Consider the following 24537-nt stretch of genomic DNA (forward strand, 5'->3'; position numbering starts at 1 on the left):
TTTGACTAGACTCTGGTCTGATCTGAACTGATAACTTCTTTGAGTTTGGCTTGGTTCGATCGACCGATCAGGCCAGACCTGCAAAACAGTGTTAAGCAATAATCCTATAAAATAGAGATTAGCACAGTAATATAAAATGCATGAGGAATATTAGACAGTAGAACTGTCTTAATCTCAACTTGGAAACCTTTCCAATTTTTTCAGTTGGATCAACGACCTAAGGTTGTTCCCTACGGGAACCTGACCTCACTATCGCTCCTCCAGTTGTTTACCTTAACCTACCAGCCAAACTTAGATCCTCCAGATCTAATTTGGACTTTTCACTTAGCTTTGATCCGCTCGCCAGGACTTTATCCTTGATCTTCGGTCCTCCAGACCTCTCGATCGCACCACCAAGCTTCGGGTCCCATCGACCCACTTGGACTTGCACCTGGGTTTCACGATCTGCTAAGATTTCTCCTGCCTAGCCTCCAGCTAGGTCTTTCCGGGTTGAGTAAATAGCCTGCACACTCAGTCAACTTGTTAGATCACAACAAGACTTAACCTGAACCTTTGACAACATCAAAACTTAGGTTTGATTCTGGTGCAACTTGCACCAACACTTCTATCATATTCCTCTCCTCTTCTTAGGTGTTGTGTGGGCGACGATCTACCAAGACAACACCACCCTCCTCCTCTTCTCGATTTCCAAACCACCGGCTACAAAAGCAGGCTCTAGGATAGGGCACCTTCTAATCTTCTTCCTCTTCTTCAAGCCGTTGACCACCAATGGATTGCTAGAAAGGGGTGTCGGCCCTAGTTGGGAGAGGAAGGGGGACACCGACCCTAAGCAAGCAGAGGAGGGGGGCCCTTGCAAGGTGAGGAAGGGGCGCCGACCACAAGGAGAGAAGAGGATTGTGGAGAATTAGAAAATAAGGTTTTAGGAGCCACCACCTACTCCTTTTTATAGGCTTGCCGTCGGTTACAAAGAAAGAAAAGTAATAGAATTCTGTTTAGAAAAATTCTCTTTTTATATAATCGAATTCTGTTTAGAAAAAATCTCTCTTTCTATAACCAAGTTAAACCAAACCAAGTTAAGTTAAATCAAACCAAGTTAAGTTAAACCAAACCAAGTTAAGTTAAACCAAACTAAGTTATGTTAAATCAAGCCAAGTTAAGTTAAACCAAACCAAGTTAAACCAAACCCGGTTATAGATGTGTGGATGCGAGGCTTTATATATAGAGGCTACAACAGTGACCTAGAGGAGGAATTGGTTTAGGCCTCCTGATGAGCTTGAGTTTCCCGTGTTCGCCCCGAACACCCAACTCAAGTCCATCAATAATAACCCATACCACTAAAGGATTATTATTGAACTACCGCACCAATCGCATATTACAATATGAGTTCCTTCTTATCATGAGTGCGTTAATCTCCCCATATTTAAGATATTGTATGTCCGTTAATTAAATGAGTTACTGACAACTCAATTAATTAACATCTAATTCCAAGAGTAGTACTACTCAACTTTATTATCATGTCAGACTAAGTCCACCTGTAGGGTTTACATGATAATCCTTATGAGCTCCTCAAGGGGACATCATCAACCTAAATAATTAAGACACAATTTCCTTCTATAATCAGCATCACACCATATAAATAATATTATCTCCCAACTCATCGAGCCTATTGTTTTAACGAATAAATCTCATATATTGATAAGTTAAAGAAATAAATATTAAGTATACATGCTTGTTATTATATAGGGATTAAGAGGACACACATCCATAATAACAGAGGTTCTGTTCTTTTATATAGTCAGTATAAATTGAATAACCTCAAACGATCCTGCTTAATACACACAAAGTGTACTAGTGTAAATTTATAGTCAAGACAGACTAATACCAAATTACACTACAAACGTTCCAATGGTTTGTCCCAATCCATCTTGGTTGTGTGCTACTATTTATAATTTATAAGGAACCGATAACATGATCTTTTGTGTGGCACCACACACCATGTTATCTACAATATAAATTAAATGGACAACTGCATTGATATATATATAAATATTAAATGCAAACATTTGACCAAAGTGATTCTTATTTCAAAATATTTCAAAATAGATGTTCATATAAAAGCTAGGCTTATAGTATACATCCCAACAACAACTGCACAGTGACAGAATATAATTTTGATTTTAATCGGTTAGCTAGATTTTATCTAGAGTTAGTTGATGAGGGCATATCACATATACTTCAGTTTGTCTAGAGACTGGATGGACATCTGCAAGTAAAGATTGCTGATTGTGGTAATTCATCTTACTTAGAGGCATTGGACAGAGCCCTTATGATTGAGTTGACTCAGTAGAGAGCGTATCCAGAAAAGAAAAGGAAGCATACAGATTGGGCTTCAGGACAGACCCAGCAACCATAGGCTATCGGACCGCAGTAGAGTGGTCATAATCAGGTGGGTCAGGGTACTTCTGGGGCATCTGGCCGGCCTCAGAAGTTAGGGCGGACTTTATCAAGACGTTCCTGGTCTTCTCAGCAGAACCGAAAATAGCCCACCAGTGACATGCACTGTGCTCGATGTGGGTCCAGAGATCACATAACATTAGCTTCCACCTTCAGGCAGTCAGTTTGCTACTTTTTCAAATTGCCTGGGTACATGAGCCGAGATTGTTCGCTGAAGGCTCAGCATGTGGCCTTCGGGGTTTTTGTTCAGGGAGGTCAGTTTAGTCAGACAAGGACTCAGCGAGGGGGGCAGAAGGACCAATCTTCTCATCGCTAGCAAAGGGCAAGCCCCCCTGTAGTAGCTGCATATGGTATGCACAGACAGGAGCACTCCAGTGCTTTTACGATATCACAGAGTCCAGTCTCGGGACCTCAATATCTAACGCAGGGGCAGTATCAGTTGCAACCTCAGCCGCTAGTGCAGTATCAGCTGCAACCCTAACCACTGGTCCATTACCAGTTGCAACATCAGCAATTGGTTAAGTACCAATCATAGCCTCAGCCACTGGTTCAGTACCTGTCGCAGCCCCAGCCACCGGTTCAGTATCAGACTTATACCTCCTGTCCATCTCTAGCACAATATTCGGCACCGCCTCAGTGGTAGGCTCAGGCACAGTAGCAACAATCTTTGGCAGTGCTACCACCTCCACCCTCGCCAGAGATTGGACGAATTCACGCGGTTACTAGAGAAGATGCATAGCAGGCCGACAGATCCATTTTCCATGGTACAGTTTTACTTTATGCATTTACCGCTGATATGTTAATGTTGGTGCGGGAAGCATCCGACTATCAAACCTAAGTTTTGATAATGACAAAGGATTCAAAGTTAAGATGTGTGGTGATCTAACGGTTCGAATGAGATTACAGGAAAGTCCTAAGTGTACTTAGGCAAAAGCCTTAACTGTATTTAGGCAAGGTGAAAACCCTAAGGGGTGGTAACCCTAGGTCATAGGGGGTGGTAACCCTATGCGGAAAGTCTTGGTGGGTCGAGTGCTTCAAGCAAAAATCCTAGGGGGGATAACCCTAGGTGGAAAGTCCTGGTGTCGCGAACCTGGTGAAAGACTGGACCAGCCGGGAAGCGGAAGTCCAGCAGAAAGTCCGGAAGCATTGAGCACCGAGCAAAAGTCCAGTCGATCTGGAGGATCGCACTGGCAACAGGTAAATCTCCGGAGTGGAGTATGTGATGGCGCGTTCCCCGTAGAGGGAACAGTAGGCGTCGGGTCGACCTAGGTTTTCCGATCGGAAATCCGAAGTCAGACCCGGACAGTCCAATGAATGTCAAACTTCATATTTATGATATTATATATGCTAACTTTTGTTTTGCAGGATATGTTTGTGTTTTGGATCTAACATGACTTGTAGGTACGAAAGAACAAGGTTAAGCCTCGGATAAACAGTGTCCGAGGTGCCTCGGGTGCAAAAGATGAGCTGGCTGCAAAGTAGGCTTGGAGGCGCCTTGAAGGAAGCTCAAGGCGCCTTGGATTGGTGGATGAAGGCGCCTTGGAGAGCAAAGAAGGTGCCTTAAACCCGATAAGGTTCGACTAGTTCATCCCTTATCTCAGCGTGTGACTCGACCAGCATGGAGACGCCTTGGATGGCTTTCAAGGCACCTTGAACACCCTTTATAAGAGGGTCTTGACCAGCAGCTCTCAACAACTCATTCCAAGCAATCCTTCTGTGACTAGCTGCTAACGACACGATCCCGAAGTGCTGTGATGACCCCCCGACGACCCGGAGCTCCGAATCTTCAGTTATTCTTATTTGTCGTCGGTATAATTTAATCATTTGTTATTGATTATTGTACTTCACTTGTAATTCTTTTCGAGCTATTAGTTGTTGCCCACGGTAAGTGATCAAGGATCGCGGGCCTTCGAGTAGGAGTCGGGTTCGACTCCGAACTAAGTAAATACCCTCGTGTTTGTGTTTCTTTTCTGTTTTATTCCGCTGCGTTACTCAATTGTTTAATCGAACAATTTACGATTCTGAACCGAGTGAAAGCCATGAGCACTATTCACCCCCCTCTAGCGCTTCTCGATCCAACAATTGGTATCAGAGCGGGGTCATTTTGAATCGGTGCAACCACCATTCAAAATAATTTTACTTGGTGTTTTCAGATTTTTCGGAGTCAAATTAGAATTAGCTTAATAGCAACATTCTAATTGTTTTAATCGAATCGGTTTTGCTTGAAGTTGGTGCAACACCACTCGAGTCCGTTTTTTTTAAATATTCCCGCACTACTAATCCAAGACCTAGTCTTGGAACATTCTTTACTTTTTGTTGTTGCATATTACAAATGACTCAACAAGAAGGGTTCAACACCGTTCCCCCCCCCCCCCCCCCCCCCCCCACTTTTCTCCGGAGAAGACTTCGGATATTGGAAGGGGCGAATGGAAACCTTCCTGAAGACGCAATTCGATACATGGATGATAATCAAGATCGGACTACAACTCCCATCCGACGAAGACGGCAAGTCGACACCCTACGAAAAATGGGAACCAACCATAATCAAGAAGGTGGAAGCTTATGCCAAAGCGACATGCACCCTCCAGTGCGGACTGACCAAGGAGGAGCTCAATCGAGTTGGCCCATTGACATAAGCAAAGGAGATCTGGGTGAAGCTGATCAAACACCACGAGGGCACCTCCGATACTAAGGTAAGCAAGAGAGATCTGTTGCTTAATAAATTGTATAATCTAAAGATGCAGGAAGGTGAGACAGCGAGTGTAACGCCCGAAAATTCTCAAAAATATTTTAGGAATATTCTATGATTTTTCTAGAATTATTAGATATTTTTTGGGAATTTTTAGAGTATCGGAAGTATCAAAAATGAATAGAAAAGTAAAATGGTTTAGGCGGGAATCGAACCCGGGACCTCTCGGGTCCGCTAAACCTATAGTTAGCCTTAGTAACCAGTGAACCCAGCAGGGCCGTGCTGAGAGAAAGGAGAATCGAATATATTTATAATTGAGTTGGGCCAAAATACCTACTTAATATAAATAGGAAAACATAAGTTGGTTTGGGTTTATTCTTTGGTTCGGCAAAAACCTTCTCCACCGAGACCTCACGCCGCCCCTCTCCTCCCTCTTCCTCTCGGCGCCCAAACAAACCACAAGGAGACCTAGGGCTCTCTCCCTAGGGCCCCAAGGACACCTTTCCGGCGACAACTCCGGCACGAGGACGCACTCCTTCACGAGAGGAAGGCATAAACGCGAGAAGTTTGTCGAAGGGGTCACCTCCACCGGAATTTCAGCGATTAGAATCGTAAGAAACTTCATATACGAGGTAAGAAACCCCTCACCTACAGTATAAGTAGCTCTGTTTGGTTTTATACGCACTAGTTTAGCTATATGCAGTTTTTTATCGACGCATAGGGTGAATTTGACCCTCCTCGCAGATTTAGTGATTTAGTGAGTACTTCTAGATGGGTCGGACACGTATTCCCTCTCCAGTAGGGGTTCCTAGACGTTGTCGGGTGCCTAGAAGTGGTCTCCCTAATAGAGGGGAGAGTTGGGGCACACTAGGTGTTCGATAAAATAGCTAGTTAGGTTAAAATGCAAATTAGGCATTTTAATAGCTCAGTCAAATGCATTAGAAGCATTTAAATCATTAAATCAGTTTATTTTAGCTTATATGAGACCACGGTCTAATGGGTGGGCTCCCACAGTCTCCTCTAGGTTCAGACAACCTAGCTCTAGGTTCAGATAGCCTAGAAACAGCAAGTTAAAACAGTTAGCTATATTCAGTATTTTATTTTCAGTGGCACTGTACTGGATCAGATATCCATTGGGTTGGACTCCCACAGTCGTCCCTAGGTTTAGATAACCTAGTTAACCCTACTAAATTCGGGACTTGCAAACCCGGGTCTAGTTAGGGATGCGCGCACAGTAAGTACAGTTGCCGGGCCCAAACAGCATGATTATGTATTTTCACTTATTATGAGTTAGTTTTCAAAGCTAAAATTAGTTATGTTAGTTGAGTTGGAATTCAGTATCAGTTTAGCTACAGTTTAGCTTATTATATGTTCAGTTCAGTTATCTTTATTGATTCATATGATTAGTTGTCATGCCATGTTCAGTATGCATGTTCAGTTATTTCGGTTTATGCTTGCAACCATAGTATGCCATGCCAGTACATGTTTTCAAATAGCATTCTTTAAAAGCATGCTTGCATCGTTGCATGTTTTAGTGAGGTAGTTGGTTTCTTACTAAGCTTTAAGCTTACAGATTCTATTTTCCTTATACTGCAGATAAAGGTAAGGGAAAAATGGACTAGCAGAGGAAGCTGGAGGCCAATGCAGAGATGTTGTGTGTGGCAGGAACTGGAATAAAAGATTCTTAGAGGACATAGCAAGTTTAAACCGTAGAACTCTTCAGTGTTTTTACTTTCATGCACGTTTAGTTGTGTAATGCTATGAATCAGTGAACTATGTATCATGTTAAGTTTAGAGTACTAGTTTTATGTCATTAGAGTGTTTCTCATGTAGTGTATAACTCATATGTGAGATTTTGGCACGCCCAAGTGCTGAAATCAGAGTTTCAGGCTGAAATCAGAACTCTGATCGGTCTACAGACCGATCAGAGAGTGGGTTGTGCCGCTGGATTGGTCAGCTGACCGATCCATGCGCGAACAGAGAGTTGGCCTCTATTATGGATCGGTCAGCCGACCGATCCATTGTGCGAATAGAGAGCACAGACTCTCACTGATCGGTCAGCCGACCGATCAGTGAGCCACTGGATCGGTCTACCGACCGATCGGTGTGCTCCTGGATCGGTCGGTAGACCGATCCAGCCGCATACAGAGGCGAGGGAGCATATGGATCGGTCTGCCGACTGATCCAGAGAGTTTTTCCGTGCTAGTAACAAGCTGGATCGATCACGGGATCGATCCGACAGGCCAATCGATCTCTGGATCGATTGAAATGTCTTATTACAGCTAGCAGGCTATCCGAGAGGCATAGATTATCTTCCCTAGCATGTGTACAACTCCTAGGTACACCTAGAATATTAAGTTCAGTTTACAGTAATTAGTTTAGTAAAATTTTAATAAATCCAGATTTTCCGCAATAGTAATTTAGCACAGCATAACTGTAGCGATCGGCCTCGCAGCCTTGTCAGTAGGAGGCGGGTCGTTACAGAGTGGTATCAGAGCGAGGTTCCATACTTCCTACACACACATCAGCATTGTACCTGCAGCTTCCAAGTAAGAATACCTCTCACTTTGTATGTTTATTGCTTTTCTGTTATAGATAACTAAAGCATGCTTGTTTATGATAGTAGTTAACATGATAACAATAGTTTCTCTATTATGTTTGTGTTAGTCATGTATGTCCTGCATGTCTTTAGAAATGGCACGAGGACGCCCAGCTAGAAGGGCACTAGCTACTGAGCCCCAGCAAGAGGCAGGCAGTTCAGTGCCTCCTCCCGACCTTACAGCATTAGTGGCTCAGTTACAGCAGCAGCTAGCTGAACAGCGACAGGAAATAGCCACCTTAAAGGCTAATCAGCAGAGTACCCCCACAGTCACCCCGAAATCGAATCTGACGACTCTGGTAGTCTTAGAAGTTCCACCAGCTCAACCTACAGCACCAACACCAGCACCAGCAGCCCCAGCAGCTGAGCCAAGAAAGGAAGCCTATCTGATCCAGTGGCAGCGGGTCAAGCCAGAGAACTTCTCAGGCACTAGTGAACCATGGGATGCACAAGCCTGGTTCAAAACACTGGAGAGCACGATGGAGCTTCTGGACTGGCCAGAACACGAGAAGGTGAAGTGTGCCTCCTTCTGCCTGACAGGAGACGCACGCATGTGGTGGGAAAGAATCAGAATGAAGCGCCCAGTGAACCAGATGTCATGGGCTGACTTCGAGAAAGAATTCTTCGAGGAGTTCTTTCACATACGGGTTACAAACCGCCACTACGACGAGTTCACTGAGTTTCGTCAGGGCAACCTTTCAGTTGAGGAAGCCGTGAAGAAATTCAACAGGTTGGCTCGTCTATGCCCAGAGCTAGTCAGCACAGAGAAGGAACGAATCCGGTTGATGCTCAAGATGCTGAGGCCAGAGATAGCAGTGAATGTGGCTGGTGGCATACATAGGCCACAAACCACAGAGGAGTTAGTGAGCAGTGCCTTGACCACAGAGCATTACCAGAACAGCATAAAGCAGCAGAAGCAAGTCTCCTCAGAGTCCAAAGGCCAAGGAAACTCTCACACTCAAAAACAGCAAGGCCACAGCTCTAACTGGAAAGGGAACTCCAACAGCAAGCGCAAATCAGGGAGTGACCCAAAAGGAGGACCATCTAGCAAGCGACCCAGTTATCTAAAGTGTGCTACTTGTGGGAAATTCCACCCAGGGGTTTGTCGCAAGGGCACACGAGGATGCTTTGAATGTGGACAAGAAGGGCACATGGCCAAGCAGTGCCCGAACAAGACCGGTCTTCCTCAGCCACAGCAGATTCAGTATGCAGGTCAGCCAGCTCAGTTGTAGAAGGTCCACTTATCAGCCAGGGCAGATTAGAAGCCCCTCCAGCTATGGCGAATGCGAGGATCTACTCACTCATCGGAGAGGACGTAGCCAATGCCTCGGCAGTTGGTCAGATTAGCATTTTTCAGTATAGTGCTACTGTTCTATTTGATACTGGGGCAACCCATTCATATATAGCCAGGATGTTCTCCAAAAAATTAGAAATACCCTCAGAGGTACTCAGTGGTCAGTTTTTGACGGCACTACCTTCAGGAGAGATCATGGCATCCACGCACTGGCTCAGAGCAGTGCCGGTCATTATAGCAGACAGAGAGCTCTTTTGTGATCTGATAGTGCTAGAGATGACCGACTATGATGTTATCTTTGGAATGGACTTTCTGATCAGATACGGTGCTACCATAGAGTGCCGTAAACAGAAAGTCATCTTCCAACCTGAAGCGGCAGTGCAATTTGAATACAGCGGGGAACCAAAGAGAAAGGCCAAGAAGTTTCTCTCAGCTATGAAAGCACAGAAGCTACTGGATTCAGGATGTACATGATTCCTAGCACACGTAGTCAACGCCAGCCAGGACAAGAACCAACAGCTAGCAGAGGTTCGAGTCGTATGTGACTACCCAACAGTCTTCCCTGAAGAGTTACCAGGCTTAGCACCAGACTGGGAGATTGACTTTGAGATAGAGCTCATTCCCGGTACAAATCCTATCTCCAAAGCGCCTTATCGCATGGCTCCAGCAGAACTGAAGGAACTTCAGGAGCAACTACAGGAGCTGCTTAACAAGGGTTTCATATGCCCGAGTCACTCACCATGGGGAGCGCCTGTATTGTTCGTGAAGAAAAAGGATGGAAGCATGCGACTGTGCATAGACTACAGATCACTGAACCAAGTCACTATCAAGAACAGGTATCCCCTTCCCAGAATCGATGACCTGTTCAACCAGCTGAAGGGAGCAGCAGTGTTCTCTAAGATAGATCTCAGATCAGGTTATCATCAGGTGAAGGTTAAAGAAGGGGATATACCCAAGACAACATTCAGAACCAGATACGGACACTACGAGTTCGTAGTCATGCCCTTTGGCATGACCAATGCTCCAGCTACATTCATGGATCTCATGAACAGAGTATTCAGGGAGTATTTAGATAAGTTTGTTATTGTGTTTATCAATGACATCCTTATCTACTCAGGAACTCAGGAAGAACACTCAGAGCACCTGAAACTAGTATTGCAGACCCTTCAGCAGAACCAGCTATACGCCAAGTTCACGAAATGTGAATTTTGGCTAGATCAGGTGTCCTTCCTAGGTCACATCATCTCAAAGGATGGTATTATGGTAGATCCCAGCAAGATAGAAGCAGTAAGTAACTGGAAGAGACCTAAGAACGCCAACGAAATCAGGAGCTTTCTGGGATTAGCAGGATATTACAGAAAGTTTGTAAAGGACTTCTCCAGGATAGCCTCCCCACTGACAGCTCTTACCAGAAAGAACAGGAAATTTTAGTGGACAGAGGACTGTGAGAACAGCTTCAGCGAGCTAAAAAGGAGATTGCCCAGTGCTCCCATTTTGGCTCTACCAGACAACACCAACAGCTTTGACATCTATAGTGATGCCTCTAAGTTGGGACTAGGAGCAGTACTGATGCAAAAAGGCAAGGTGATCGCCTATGCCTCCAGATAACTCAAGGATTATGAGAAGAATTACCCTACTCATGACCTTGAGCTTGCAGCAGTAGTGTTCGCTCTCAAAATTTGGAGACATTACTTATATGGAGCTCAGTGCAGAGTGTATACAGATCATCAGAGTCTGAGGTACTTCTTCACTCAGAAGGATCTGAACATGCGACAGCGCAGATGGCTTGAGCTGGTCAAAGACTACGATATAGACATCTTCTACCATCCAGGGAAAGCCAATAAGGTAGCCGACGCACTTAGCAGAAAATCCAGTGCTACCTTATTATCTCTTACAGCCATGTCACCGCCCCTACAGAAGGAGATCGTAGATTTCAGTCTTGAACTCATCGTTGGACAGCTCTCTACTATGACCTTAGAGTCTACCTTGCTTGGTGATATTCAGTCAGCTCAGGAGCAGGACCCTGAAATTCAGAAAATCAAGCAAGGGCTAGCAGAATCAGAAAGTAGAGAATTCAGAGTGTCCGATAGTGGGGTATTGTATTTTGGTGACAGACTCTGTGTTCCAGATCAGGAGGAGCTACGGAGACAGATTTTAGATGAGGCTCACAAGACTCCCTATGCGATGCATCCAGGTTCCATCAAAATGTATCAAGACCTGAAGAACCATTTTTGGTGGCCCGGGATGAAGCGAGACATGGCCAGATATGTTAGCATCTGCCTCACCTGTCAGAGGGTCAAGGTAGAACATCAACGACCAGGAGGATTCTGCAGCCTATACAGATTCCAGAATGGAAGTGGGAGGATATCTCTATGGATTTCATAGTGGGACTGCCCAGAACCATGAATTGTTTTGACGCCATCTGGGTAATAGTTGACAGGTTGACTAAATCAGCCCACTTCTTAGCTATCAAGATATCCTACTCCAGGGAGAAGCTAGCTCAGTTGTATCTCCAGGAGATCGTCAGACTACATGGTGTCCCACGAACCATCATTTCAGACAGAGACAGCAGATTCACATCACACTTCTGGGAGTGTGTACAGTCAGCATTGGGCACTAAGTTAAAGTTCAGCACAGCATTCCATCCTCAGACAGATGGTCAGACGGAGCGAGTAAATCAGGTACTCGAAGATATGCTCCGAGCGTGTGCCCTAGACTTCAAGGGAAGTTGGTGCAAATATCTGAGCTTAGCAGAATTTGCATACAACAACAGCTATCAGGCCACTATCGGCATGGCACCTTACGAGGCTCTCTATGGGCGGAGGTGTAGATCTCCAATCTGCTGGTATGAGAGTGGTGAACAGAAAGAACTAGAACTTCAGACAGATCTAGTAGCAGATACCACAGCAGCTATACAGCAGATCCGCCAGAGGATAGAGACAGCTCAGAGCCGCCAGAAAAGCTATGCTGATACACGGCGCAGACCCTTAGAGTTTTCAGTCGGGGATACAGTGTTCCTCAGAGTAGCTCTCATGAAGGGAGTGATGCATTTTGGGAAGAAGGGCAAACTTAGACCCAGATATGTGGGACCATACCTTATCAGCAGAAGAGTGGGCAAGGTAGCATATGAGCTAGAGCTACCCAAGGAAATGTCAGCTGTCCACAACGTATTTCATGTCTCTATGCTGAAGAAGCATACCCCAGATGCCACCCAGGTGATTGAGCCCCAGTCGGTACAGATCCGCGAAGACCTCAGCTATGAAAGTCGGCCTATTCAGATAATAGACCGAGCAGTTAAGAAATTGCGGAAAAAGGAAGTACCATTAGTCAAAGTCATTTGGCACAGTCACACAGCAGAAGAGGCAACTTGGGAGACAGAAGCCAGCATGAGACAGAAGTACCCAGAATTATTCTAAGTTCGAGGATGAACTTTTTATAAGGTATAGGGGATTGTAACACCCAAAAATTCTCAAAACTATTTTAGGAATATTCTATGATTTTTTTGGAATTATTAGATATTTTTCGGGAATTTTTAGAGTATCGGAAGTAGCAAAAATGAATAGAAAAGTAAAATGGTTTAGGCGGGAATCGAACCCAGGACCTCTCGGGTCCGCTAAACCTTTAGTTAGCCTTAGTAACCGGTGAACCCAGTAGGGCCGTGTTGAGAGAAAGAAGAATTGAATATATTTATAATTGAGTTGGGCCAAAATACCCACTTAATATAAATAGGAAAACATAAGTTGGTTTGGGTTTATTCTTTGGTTCGGCAAAAACCTTCTCCACCGAGACCTCACGCCACCCCTCTCCTCCCTCTTCCTCTCGGCGCTCAAACAAACCACAAGGAGACCTAGGGTTCTCTCCCTAAGGCCCCAAGGACACCTTTCCGGCGACAACTCTGGCACGAGGACGCACTCCTTCGCGAGAGGAACGCATAAACGCGAGAAGTTTGTCGAAGGGGTCACCTCCACCGGAATTTCAGCGATTAGAATCGTAAGAACTTCATATACGAGGTAAGAAACCCCTCACCTGCAGTATAAGTAGCTCCGTTTGGTTTTATACGCACTAGTTTAGCTATATGCAGTTTTTTATCGACGCATAGGGTGAATTTGACCCCCCTCGCAGATTTAGGGATTTAGTGAGTACTTCTAGATGGGCCGGACACGTATTCCCTCTCCAGTGGGGGTTCCTAGACGTTGTCGGGTGCCTAGAAATGGTCTCCCTAGTAGAGGGGAGAGTTGGGGCACACTAGGTGTTCGATAAAATAGCTAGTTAAGTTAAAATGCAAATTAGGCATTTTAATAGCTCAGTCAAATGCATTAGAAGCATTTAAATCAGTAAATCAGTTTATTTTAGCTTATATGGGACCACTGTCCAATGGGTGGGCTCCCACAGTCACCTCTAGGTTTAGACAACCTAGCTCTAGGTTCAGATAGCCTAGAAACAGCAAGTTAAAACAGTTAGCTATATTCAGTATTTTATTTTCAGTGGCACTGTACTGGATCAGATATCCATTGGGTTGGACTCCCACAGCCGTCCCTAGGTTTAGATAACCTAGTTAACCCTACTAAATTCGGGACTTACAAACACAGGTCTAGTTAGGGATGCGCGCACAGTAAGTACAGTTGACGGGCCCAAACAGCATGATTATGTATTTTCACTTATTATGAGTTAGTTTTCAAAACTCAAATTAGTTATGTTAGTTGAGTTGGAATTTAGTATCAGTTTAGCTACAGTTTAGCTTATTATATGTTCAGTTCAGTTATCTTTATTGATTCATATGATTAGTTGCCATGCCATGTTCAGTATGCATGTTCAGTTATTTCGGTTTATGCTTGCAACCATAGTATGCCATGCCAGTACATGTTTTCAAATAGCATTCTTTAAAAGCATGTTTGCATCGTTGCATGTTTTAGTGAGGTAGTTGGTTTCTTACTAAGCTTTAAGCTTACAGATTCTATTTTCCTTATACTGCAGATAAAGGTAAGGGAAAAATGGACTAGCAGAGGAAGCTGGAGGCCAATGCAGAGATGGTGTGTGTGGCAGGAATTGGAATAAAAGATTCTTAGAGGATTTAGCAAGTTTAAACCGTAGAACTCTTCAGTGTTTTTACTTTCATGCACGTTTAGTTGTGTAATGTTATGAATCAGTGAATTATGTATCATGTTAAGTTTAGAGTACTAGTTTTATGTCATTAGAGTGTTTCTCATGTAGTGTATAAGTCATATGTGAGATTTTGGCACGCCCAAGTGCTGAAATCAGAGTTTTAGGCTGAAATCAGAGTTTCAGGCTGAAATCAGAGTTTCAGGATGAAATCAGAACTCTGATCGGTCTACAGACCGATCAGAGAGTGGGTTGTGCCGCTGGATCGGTCAGCTGACAGAGAGTTGGCCTCTGTTATGGATCGGTCAGCCGACCGATTCATTGTGCGAACAGAGAGCACAGACGCTCACTGATCGGTCAGCCGACCGATCAGTGTGCTCCTGGATCGGTCGGTAGACCGATCCAGCCGCATACAGAGGCGAGGGAGCATATGGATCGGTCTCCCGACCGATCCAGAGAGTTTTTCCGTCCTAGTAACAAGCTGGATCGATCACGGGATCAATCCGACAGGCCAATCGATCTCTGGATCGATTGAAATGCCTGATTACAGCTAGCAGGCCATCCGAGAGGCATAGATTATCTTCCCTAGCATGTGTACAACTCCTAGGTACACCTAGAATATTAAGTTCAGTTTACAGTAATCAGTTTAGTAAAATTTTAATAAATCCAGATTTTTCGCAATAGTAATTTAGCACAGCATAACTGTAGCGATCGGCCTCGTAGCCTAGTCAGTAGGAGGCGGGTCGTTACAGCGAGTTCACTGCACGCAAGAATTCAAGACATCCTCAACTCCCTCAACGTAGGTAGAAAATAGGGATATCATAAGGTACGCTCTTAACTCGTTTCCAAGGAGTACATTGTGGGCATCAATGGTAGATGCATATAAAGTCTCTAAGGATCTATCCTGTATTAAATTAGACGAATTGTTTTCGGAATTCGAACTTCAAGAGCGGACTAATGCATAGCCAACAGAGAAGGGGGTTGCTTTGGTTGCAAGTACCAGTCAAACATGTGAACCGAGATCACGATGAAGAACTGAACCGGAGTCGGAAGAAGAACCCGACTCAGACGAAAAAGACGATGAATTAACAACCGAGCTCGTGAACCTCGTAAAGAAGCTCTACAAGAAGAAGAAGGGCATCAACAAGAGAGATCTAAAGAAGGTAGTACAATCCAAGGAGGCTCAACCGAGTTCGAAGGGTAAGTTCGAGGTTATTTGCTACGGGTGCAACCAGAAGGGGCATATCAAGGCCAACTGCCCCAACCAAAAGGAAGCAAAGAAGCAAAGAAGGAAGAAGCCCCTGAAGGCGACGTGGGATGAATCCTCAGAAGAAGATACCGACGACGAACTCGATCAGACGAGTCTCCTCGCACTGATGGCCCGGGACTAGATCGACGTGTCCGAGACCGAGAGCGAGTCGGAGGCCGAGCCCGAGCGAAACCACGGATCCGTATCCGTTTCCGAAGGGCCAAACCTCGTTGTGAGTATTTCTAGACTTAATAATCTAGTTAATTATTTATTGCGAAAGTTAGCTAAATCGAATCTTAAAATTAAGTCACTTCTAAAGGAAGTAGTTGTCCTTAAAGAAGTGACTAACTCCGAATCTTTGACTGAACCAGTTCAGACTGGAAACTCAACTCAAGCCCAAAAACTTGAGGAAGAGAATTCCAGCCTGAAAACTCAAGTCAAGAATCTGGAGAAAACACTAGAACGATTTTCTTTAGATTACAAGAATCTTGACCTAATTCTTGGGACACAAAGAGTAGTTTACAATAAAACTGGTCTAGGATTTAAACCAAAAAGGAAATATAATTTTACTTATCTCTTATAGAAAGAACAAATAGAAAAACAGTCCAAGCATGGGTTCCCAAGTCCATATTGATTAATCAAGTTGGACTTGTTCAATATTGGATCCTGAAGGATCAAATACACTACCTCGACAGACCATATCGAGGCTATGATCCAGGGGGAGCAAAAAGAAAAACGATACTAATAAAACGAACATAATTAAAAAAAATAAAAAATTCAAAAATAAAATAAAAAATTTGAAATTAGATTGAAATTAAAAATTTAAAAATTAAATTAAAAATTACAAATTCATTAAAAATTCAAAATTAAATTAAAAATTAAAAATTCATTAAATATTCAAAAAATTAAATTAAAATTTTGAAATTAAATTAAAAATACAAAAATTAAATTAAAAATTTTGAAATTAAATTAAAAATTCATTAAAAATTCAAAATTAAATTAAACATTCGAAATTCAATTAATTAAAAAATTCGAAATTCAATTCGATATTCAATTCGAAATTAATTCAAATTCAACTTAAATCAAAAAAAAAATAGAAGGAGGATCCAGAATAGCTGGCACCCCAACTAAACTACCCGACAGGGTAACCGAACTTAATCTACCCCAAATGGGTAAACAAGAAGTAGACTACCCGGCAGGGTAATTAAGGTTAGATTAAAAGGAGTTAGGTTTAACTTGACCCACGATACTAGTGAAATATTGGATGATAGTACGTTGGGGAAACTTAGACATCGCATGTCTAGGAAGATATGACTTCGACCTGGTGCATTTGGCTAAATGGAACTGACCGAAGCTACCCTTTATGGATCCTAACTAGTTAGACCAAGGTTTTGTATTAAGTTCAATGGATAGGACTATTTGGAAAACCTCGAAGGTATGGTAACTTTAATGATGTCATTGTGACTCACCATAGCCCAGAAGTTTATCCAAAGAACGCTTACTTGTTGAACCCAAAGCTAAACCTAAATCTAACACAAAGTTAAACCAAACCCTAAAATTGAACCACAAATCATCTAACAAAAATTGTAGGATTACCTGATTGAAAATTTAGATCGGGTGAGATGACTAAGGATTAAGAAATTGAAAAGAGAATCAAATTTGAAATTGAAATTAAATTCGTAATTAATATTATTTCTTCAAATTAATTCAAAATTATTTAAAAAATTATTTTCAAAATCAATTTCAAAACTATTTAAAAATCTTTTCAAAATCTTTTAAAATTATCTTAAAAATCATTTTAAAAATCTTTTAAAACTTCTTCAAAATTATTTAAAAAATATTTAAAAAATATTTTCAAAATTAATTTCAAAATTATTTTAAAATCTTTTCAAAATTATTTTTAAAAAAACCTTTTCAAAATTACCTAAAATTAACTTTCAAAATTAATTAAAAGTACTTTTCAAAAGGAACATAAAGTTAGATCTTTGTTTCAACAAATACAAACTCAGACTTAATCACTTCACTTTCTTTTCATCAAATAGAGTCCAATTCAAACAATTTATGTGTAGGAACATAAAGAATTGGATCAGTGGATGTTAGATAGTGGATGCTCCAGACATATGACTGGAGATAAACTAAAGTTCACAAAGCTCAAACTAAAGAATTTAGGGTCGGTTACATTCGGCAACGACGGCAAACTTAAGGTAATCGGAAGAGGTAACATCGAACTTAGTTCCGATTTTATTATTCGAAAAGTTCTATTAGTTGAAAACTTCAATTTTAATCTTCTAAGTATAAGCCAATTATGTGATAGTGGATATTTAGTTACCTTTGACAAATCTAGCTGTTTAGTTAAAAATATTGAAAACCCTGAAATCACACTTAAGGGGCTTAGGAAAAATAATATGTACTCAATTGATCTACCCACTTCCTCACTAAAGTTCACAAAGCTCAAACTAAAAAAAGGTAGATCCGCTACCTTAGCGGCCCCCCTAGTGCCGGCCCCACGGATATGGAGGGAGGTTCATGCAGGTACACAGGCCATAGGCGCATGGCGGGGTAAACCCCAGGTCGTCAGTTCCTGAGAATCGATCCCTGACCATTACACCAGAAATACCATGCGCCCACCGTCTGCGCTACGCCCTGGGGGCACACAAAGCTCAAACTAAAGAATTTAGGGTCGGTTGCATTCGGCAACGACGGCAAACTTAAGGTAATCGGAAGAGGTAACATCGAACTTAGTTCCGATTTTATTATTTGAAAAGTTCTATTAGTTGAAAACTTCAATTTTAATCTTCTAAGTATAAGCCAATTATGTGATAGTGGATATTTAGTTACCTTTGACAGATCTAGCTGTTTAGTTAAAAATATTGAAAACCCTGAAATCACACTTAAGGGGCTTAGGAAAAATAATATGTACTCAATTGATCTACCCACTTCCTCATTAAAGTGTTTTCTAACACAAGAAGAGGAAACTGAGTTGTGGCACAGAAGATTGGGTCACACTCACACTTGACTCATTTCAAAAATGAGTCAAAATGGTCTAGTTAAAGATTTGCCCAAATTAAAATTTATTGAAAACTCAATCTGTAATGCTTGTCAACAAGGAAAACAGACCAAGTCAACCCACAAATCAACTAATCTAGAAAGAACTAACTCTTTACTTGAGCTCCTTCACCTTGACCTATTTGATTCACATGGAGCCAAGTTACTAAGCAAGAACTAGTATTGCTTAGTAATAATTGATGACTACTCTAGGTTCACCTGGGTAAAATTTCTAAAAACTAAAGACGAAACTTTTGAAGAATTTAGTAATTTTTGCAAATTAAAAGAAAATGAAAAAGATACTAAAATTAAAAGAATAAGAAGTGATCATGGGGGGGGGGGGGGATTTGAAAATCATAGGTTTACCCAATTCTGTAAAATTAATGGATACCAACATGAATATTCATGTCCTAGAACCCCCCAACAAAACGATCTAGTGGAACGTAAAAATAGAACCCTACAAGAAGCCTCTAGAACCATGCTAAATGAATATAACTTAAGTCATCAATTTTGGGCCGAAGCCATAAATACAGAAAATTATATTCAAAATAGAATTCTAATTAACAAATATCACAATAAAACTCCTTATGAAATGCATTATAATAAAATTCCCAACCTAAACTACCTAAAAGTTTTTGGATGTAAAGTTCATATTTTAAATACTAAAGATTACTTAGGAAAATTTACACCCAAATCAAACCCAGGAATCTTTTTAGGGTACTCCACAACCAGTAGGGCCTATAGAGTCTATAACCAAAATACCCTAAAAGTTGAAGAAACAACTAATATAATATTTGATGAAGAAAATAATCTACCTAACCTAAATGAAAATGTTGACATTAATCCAAGAATTATTGAAGACGATGAAATTCATCCCAACACTAATAAACCAGAGGAACCAATTTCTGACCCAAATATAAGACCAACTAGAGCAAGTACCTCTCACCCACCTGACCAAATTTTGGGTGATCCAAACCTAGGAGTCAGAACTAGATCCTCATATAGGAACCTGAGTCAGATTGCCCTTATTTCAAAGATTGAGCCTAAGACTATAGAAGAAGTCCTACCCGACCCAGACTGGATCATTGCTATGCAGGAAGAGCTAGCACAATTCGAAAGAAACCAAGTCTGGGAACTTGTACCTAAACCCATAGATAAGTCCATAATTGACACCAAATGAGTATTTACGAACAAATTGGATGATCAGGGTGAAATAGTTAGAAACAAGGCCAAACTAGTAGCCAAAGGATTCAGTCAGGTTGAAGGTTTAGATTATGACGAAACCTATGTACCAGTAGCTAGACTCGAATCCATTAGGATGTTGCTAGCCTATGCAGCACATAAAGGGTTTAAATTGTACCAAATGGATGTAAAATCTGCGTTCCTAAATGGGTTCATTAAAGAAGAAGTCTATGTAAACCAACCCCCAGGATTTGAGGACTTAGACTACCCTAATCATGTATTTAAATTGAAAAATGCCTTATATGGACTTAAACAAGCTCCTAGAGCATGGTATGAACGGTTATCCAATTACTTAACATCCAAAGGTTTTAATCAAGGTCACATAGATCCGACCCTATTTGTAAAAACTATAGAAAAAGACATCTTCATAGCCCAAATCTATGTTGATGATATAATTTTCGGCTCAACTAACTCTAAATTTCTAAAAGAATACATTAAATTAATGGAAAATGAGTTTGAAATGAGTATGGTTGGAGAACTAAATTTCATTTTAGGTTTACAAATTAAACAAACAAAAGATGAAATCTACATTTACCAAACTAAATATGTTAAAGAACTAATTAAGAAATTTGGCATGGAACATTCTAAAATCATAAATACCCCAATGGCCACTAACATCAACATTGACTCGGATCCATAAGGAAAATCAGTAGACCCAAAGTACTATAGAAGTATAATAGGAAGCCTACTCTACCTAACTGCAAGTCGACCAGAAATAATATTTGCAGTTGGTATGTGCACAAGATACCAATCTTGTGCAAAAGAATCACATTTAACATATGTTAAAAGAATACTTAGATATATAAAAGGCACCCTCAATATAAGACTTTGGTACCCTAGAACTAGCACCTTTGACCTGTTTGGCTATTCAGACTCAGACTATGCTGGGTGCAAGTTAGATAGAAAACGTACAAGTGGTAGCTGCCAAATCCTAGGTCAGTGCCTAGTAAGTTGGTCAAGTAGAAAGCAACATTGTGTTGCTCTATCCACCACTGAAGCTGAATACATAGCCCTAGGAGAGTGTGCCTCTCAACTTTTGTGGATGATGCATACCTTAAAAGACTATCAATTAGAATACAAAAATACAAAAATATTAATTGATAATATAAGCTCAATTAATCTAACAAAAAATCCAATTCACCACTCTAGGACTAAACACATAGAGGTAAAGCACCACTTTGTAAGGGATCACGTAGCTAAAGGTGAACTTGCACTCAACTATGTTGAGTCCAAATCAAACCTAACTGACATTTTCACAAAACCCTTACCTGAACTTGAGTTCAGTACACTTAGAAGACAAATAGGAATGTGCTGGGTAGAATAGATGTTGATTTTCAAACTTATTGTCTTACTTAATCATCCTATTTTTTTTCAAAAAATTGTTCTTTTAAAAAACTAGGAAAAATAATGATTTTCAAATCCCATTTTCTTAGAATTTTTTTTAAAAAAATTGGACTTAGCTTAGGCTCTACCCTAGAAATCTTGTTCCCCTAGATTTAAGCCAGAGCATCTCACAAATACCTAGGTATACCTTGTTTGTGTTTGAAAAACATAGAATGGTGTGAGATGTATGTGGTACAGCCTGGACTCCAGTATGCTTATATCTGTGCATCATTATGAGTCTGGGGGTTAAATACTTTATTAACAGAAATCAGTTTAAGTCATCCAGCCTTAGTCAAAGCTAACTGGACCAAAAGACTTAACTTGACTAACCAAGTGAAAGCTGCTGCCCTCTAGGCAATCATCAAGTAGCTAAAGGTTAGACAGTTGGGGAAGGAAATGGAAATATTAAGATTAAGCATGCTTGTACTTTAGGGCTCTGATACCTGATCAAAATAATTTGGATAAGTTAACAACTATTTAACTTGACTCATGCTTAGACTTAAGGACCAACTAAATTTGAATAAATAACCTAAATTAAATATTTAGTTACTCCCTCTTTGTCCTAAAATTTAACAAGTTCTTACTCCTATTTTTTCAAAATTAAAATTTTCTTAAGCTAAGTACCTGTTTTAAGCTGAAACTACATTTTCAAAATTCTACATTTACAAAAGGCTTAGCTAAGTGATTCATATAGCTACTTTCAAACTTCCTCAAACTTAGCCACCTTTATAAATTTTTGATAAAAATACTTTTCTATACTTAGCTAAAAGTATTAAAAAGCATATTTCTTTACTTGCAAAAATTTAACTCATTGCTTTCAAAAGATTTATGCTAAGTAAAAAGAGACTTCAAATATTTTTTTTTGGCTCCAAAAATTCTTTAAAATCTAGCTAAGTTTTTTCAAAATTTAGTTAAGCATTTTTTCGAAAAACAACTAAGTTTCAAAAGTGGCTAAAGTCATCCTTCGAAGTCGACCATAAATTAGCCTTTTAAACTTAGGTGAAAAATATTCCTTTTAAGTCCTCCCTCTCCCTTAGCTAACAATTTTTTCAGTAAAATTAAATTATAAGCTAAGTGTTACACAAGCCTTTTCAAAGCCTAAATCTATTTTTTCAAAAAACTTATAACTTGCTTTCAACTATTTTTTTGATAAATGGCAAAAGGAGAGAGTAGGGAAATTCAAAAGTAAAAATCTACTTCAAAAAGCAAGCCATGTATTAAGGGGGAGCTTCACAAAGTTTAAGTGTTAGCTTAAGTTATGCTTGTATTTATTTGAATTTATATACTTAAGCTTGCTCACTTACACTTTTTAAGTATTTTATGCATTTGTTTTACTTAACTTTGAATTTGGGTTGCCATAATCAAAAAGGGGGAGATTGTTGGTGCGGGAAGCATCCGACGAACCTGAGTTTTGATAATGGAAAATGATTCAAAGTTAAGATGTCTGGTGATCTAATGGTCTAAATGAGATTGTAGGAAAGTCCTAAGTGTACTTAGGCAAAAGCCCTAATTGTGGTTAGGCAAGGTGAAAACCCTAGGGGGTGGTAACCCTAAGTCATAGGGGGTGGTAACCCTATGCGGAAAGTCTTGGTGGGTCGAGTGGTTCAGGCAAAAATCCTAGGGGGGGGGGGGGTAACCCTAGGTGGAAAGTCCTGGTGTCGCGAACCAGGTGAAAGACTAGACCAGCCGGGAAGCGAAAGTCCGGAAGCATCGAGCATCGAGCAAAAGTCCAGTTGATCTGGAGGATCGCACTGGCAACTGGTAAATCTCCCGAGTGGAGTAGGTGAGGACGCGTTCCCCGTAGAGGGAACAGTAGGCGTCGGGTCGACCTAGGGTTTCCGGTCGGAAATCCGAAGTCAGACCCGGACAATCCGATGACTGTCAAACTTCATATTTATGATATTATATGTGCTAACTTTTATTTTGCGGGATATGTTTGTGTTTTGGATCTAACATGTCTTGCAGGTACGAAAGAACAAAGTTACGCCACGGATAAATAGTGTCCGAGGCGCCTCCATGGAGCTTGGAGGTGCCTCGGGTGCAAAAGATGAGCTGGCTGCGAAGCAGGCTTGGAGGCGCCTTGAAGGAAGCTCAAGGCGCCTTGGACTGGTGGATGAAGGTGCCTTGGAGAGCAAAGAAGCCGCCTTGAACCCGATAAGGTTCGACCAGTTCAGCCCTTATCTCAGCGTGTGACTCGGCCAGCATGGAGGCGCCTTGGATGGCTTTCAAGGCGCCTTGAACACCCTTCATAAGAGGGTCTCGACCAGCAGCTCTCAATAACTCATTCCAAGCAATCCTTCTGTGACTAGCTGCTAACGACACGATCCCGAAGTGCTGTGACGACCCCCCGACGACCCGGAGCTCCGAATCTTCAGTTATTCTTATTTGTCGTCGGTATAATTTAATCATTTCTTATTGATTATTGTACTTCACTTGTAATTCTTTTTGAGCTATTAGTTGTTGCCCACGATAAGCGATCAAGGATCGCGAGCCTTCGAGTAGGAGTCGATTGCGGCTCCGAACGATGTAAATACCCTCGTGTTTGTGTTGCTTTTCTCTTTTATTCCGCTGCATTACTCAAGTGTTTAATCGAACGATTTACGATTCCGAACCGAGTGAAAGCCACGAGTGCTATTCACCCCCCCTCTAGCGCTTCTCGATCCAACAGTTAATTGATACAGGTAGTTCGCATTCTTTTATTTCTCGAGCATTTATGAGGGAGATTGGTAGACTACCTATCCATAGACTGCGGTGACTGACCGTCGCCCTACGGTCTGATGATACATTGGACGCCACTCAAGATCTCAGAGGATGCCCATTGGACTTCGGCAACCATATACTCATTGTAGATTTATTAGTACTAGAAATGGTTGAGTTCGACATTATCCTTGGCATGGATTGGCTGTCAACATACCATGCCACGGTTGATTGCCAGATGAGGGTGGTCACATTCCTGTTGGTTGCTACTCAGAAAACCTAGAGGTTCCACTGTACAAAAATTTTGTACAAAGGTCTGAACCTTTTCCTAGCTACCATGTGTTCTTTTAAATTAAATTTTGGATCGCCTGCGGAACTTAACACGTTTGATCCAAAACTTAATCTATTCGTTCTTTTAGGTTTTGACTTGGGTCTCCTGCGGAACTTAACGCGTTCGACCCAAATCACCTTAAGTTATTAATTCCATTAAATATTAATTTCCATAATTGGTTCCCAGTACTGACGTGGCGAGGCACATGACCTTCTTGGATATGGGAGCAACCACCACCGACTAGACAAAACCTTTTATGGAAAGCTAATATTTAATTTCCTAAAATAACTTTAGGTTAACCGAAAAGAACAATCAAATCACAAGGGAAAGAAAAACAAAAGAACACTATATCAAAAACAAATTCGAAACTCTAGAATCGTATGCCTCTTGTATTTAGTATTATTTCCAAAAATAACTAGTATGATGCGGAAACAAAAATTACTAGTTATACCTT

The 24537-nt window shown here is 41.3% G+C and overlaps 1 protein-coding gene across 1 annotated transcript in view; it reads left to right on the plus strand.

Moving 5' to 3' along the window:
- Positions 1-4880: 4880 nt before the first annotated feature.
- Positions 4881-24537, plus strand: part of LOC122054869 (U3 small nucleolar ribonucleoprotein protein MPP10-like) — a 118012-nt gene continuing 98355 nt past the window's right edge. The window contains exon 1 of the mRNA XM_042616294.1: positions 4881-5072. Coding sequence (XP_042472228.1) covers positions 4881-5072 — 192 coding nt within the window. The remainder of the gene's footprint in view (positions 5073-24537) is intronic.

The sequence above is a fragment of the Zingiber officinale genome, chromosome 3B, assembly GCF_018446385.1.
Source record: "Zingiber officinale cultivar Zhangliang chromosome 3B, Zo_v1.1, whole genome shotgun sequence".
Classification (NCBI taxonomy): Eukaryota; Viridiplantae; Streptophyta; class Magnoliopsida; order Zingiberales; family Zingiberaceae; genus Zingiber; species Zingiber officinale.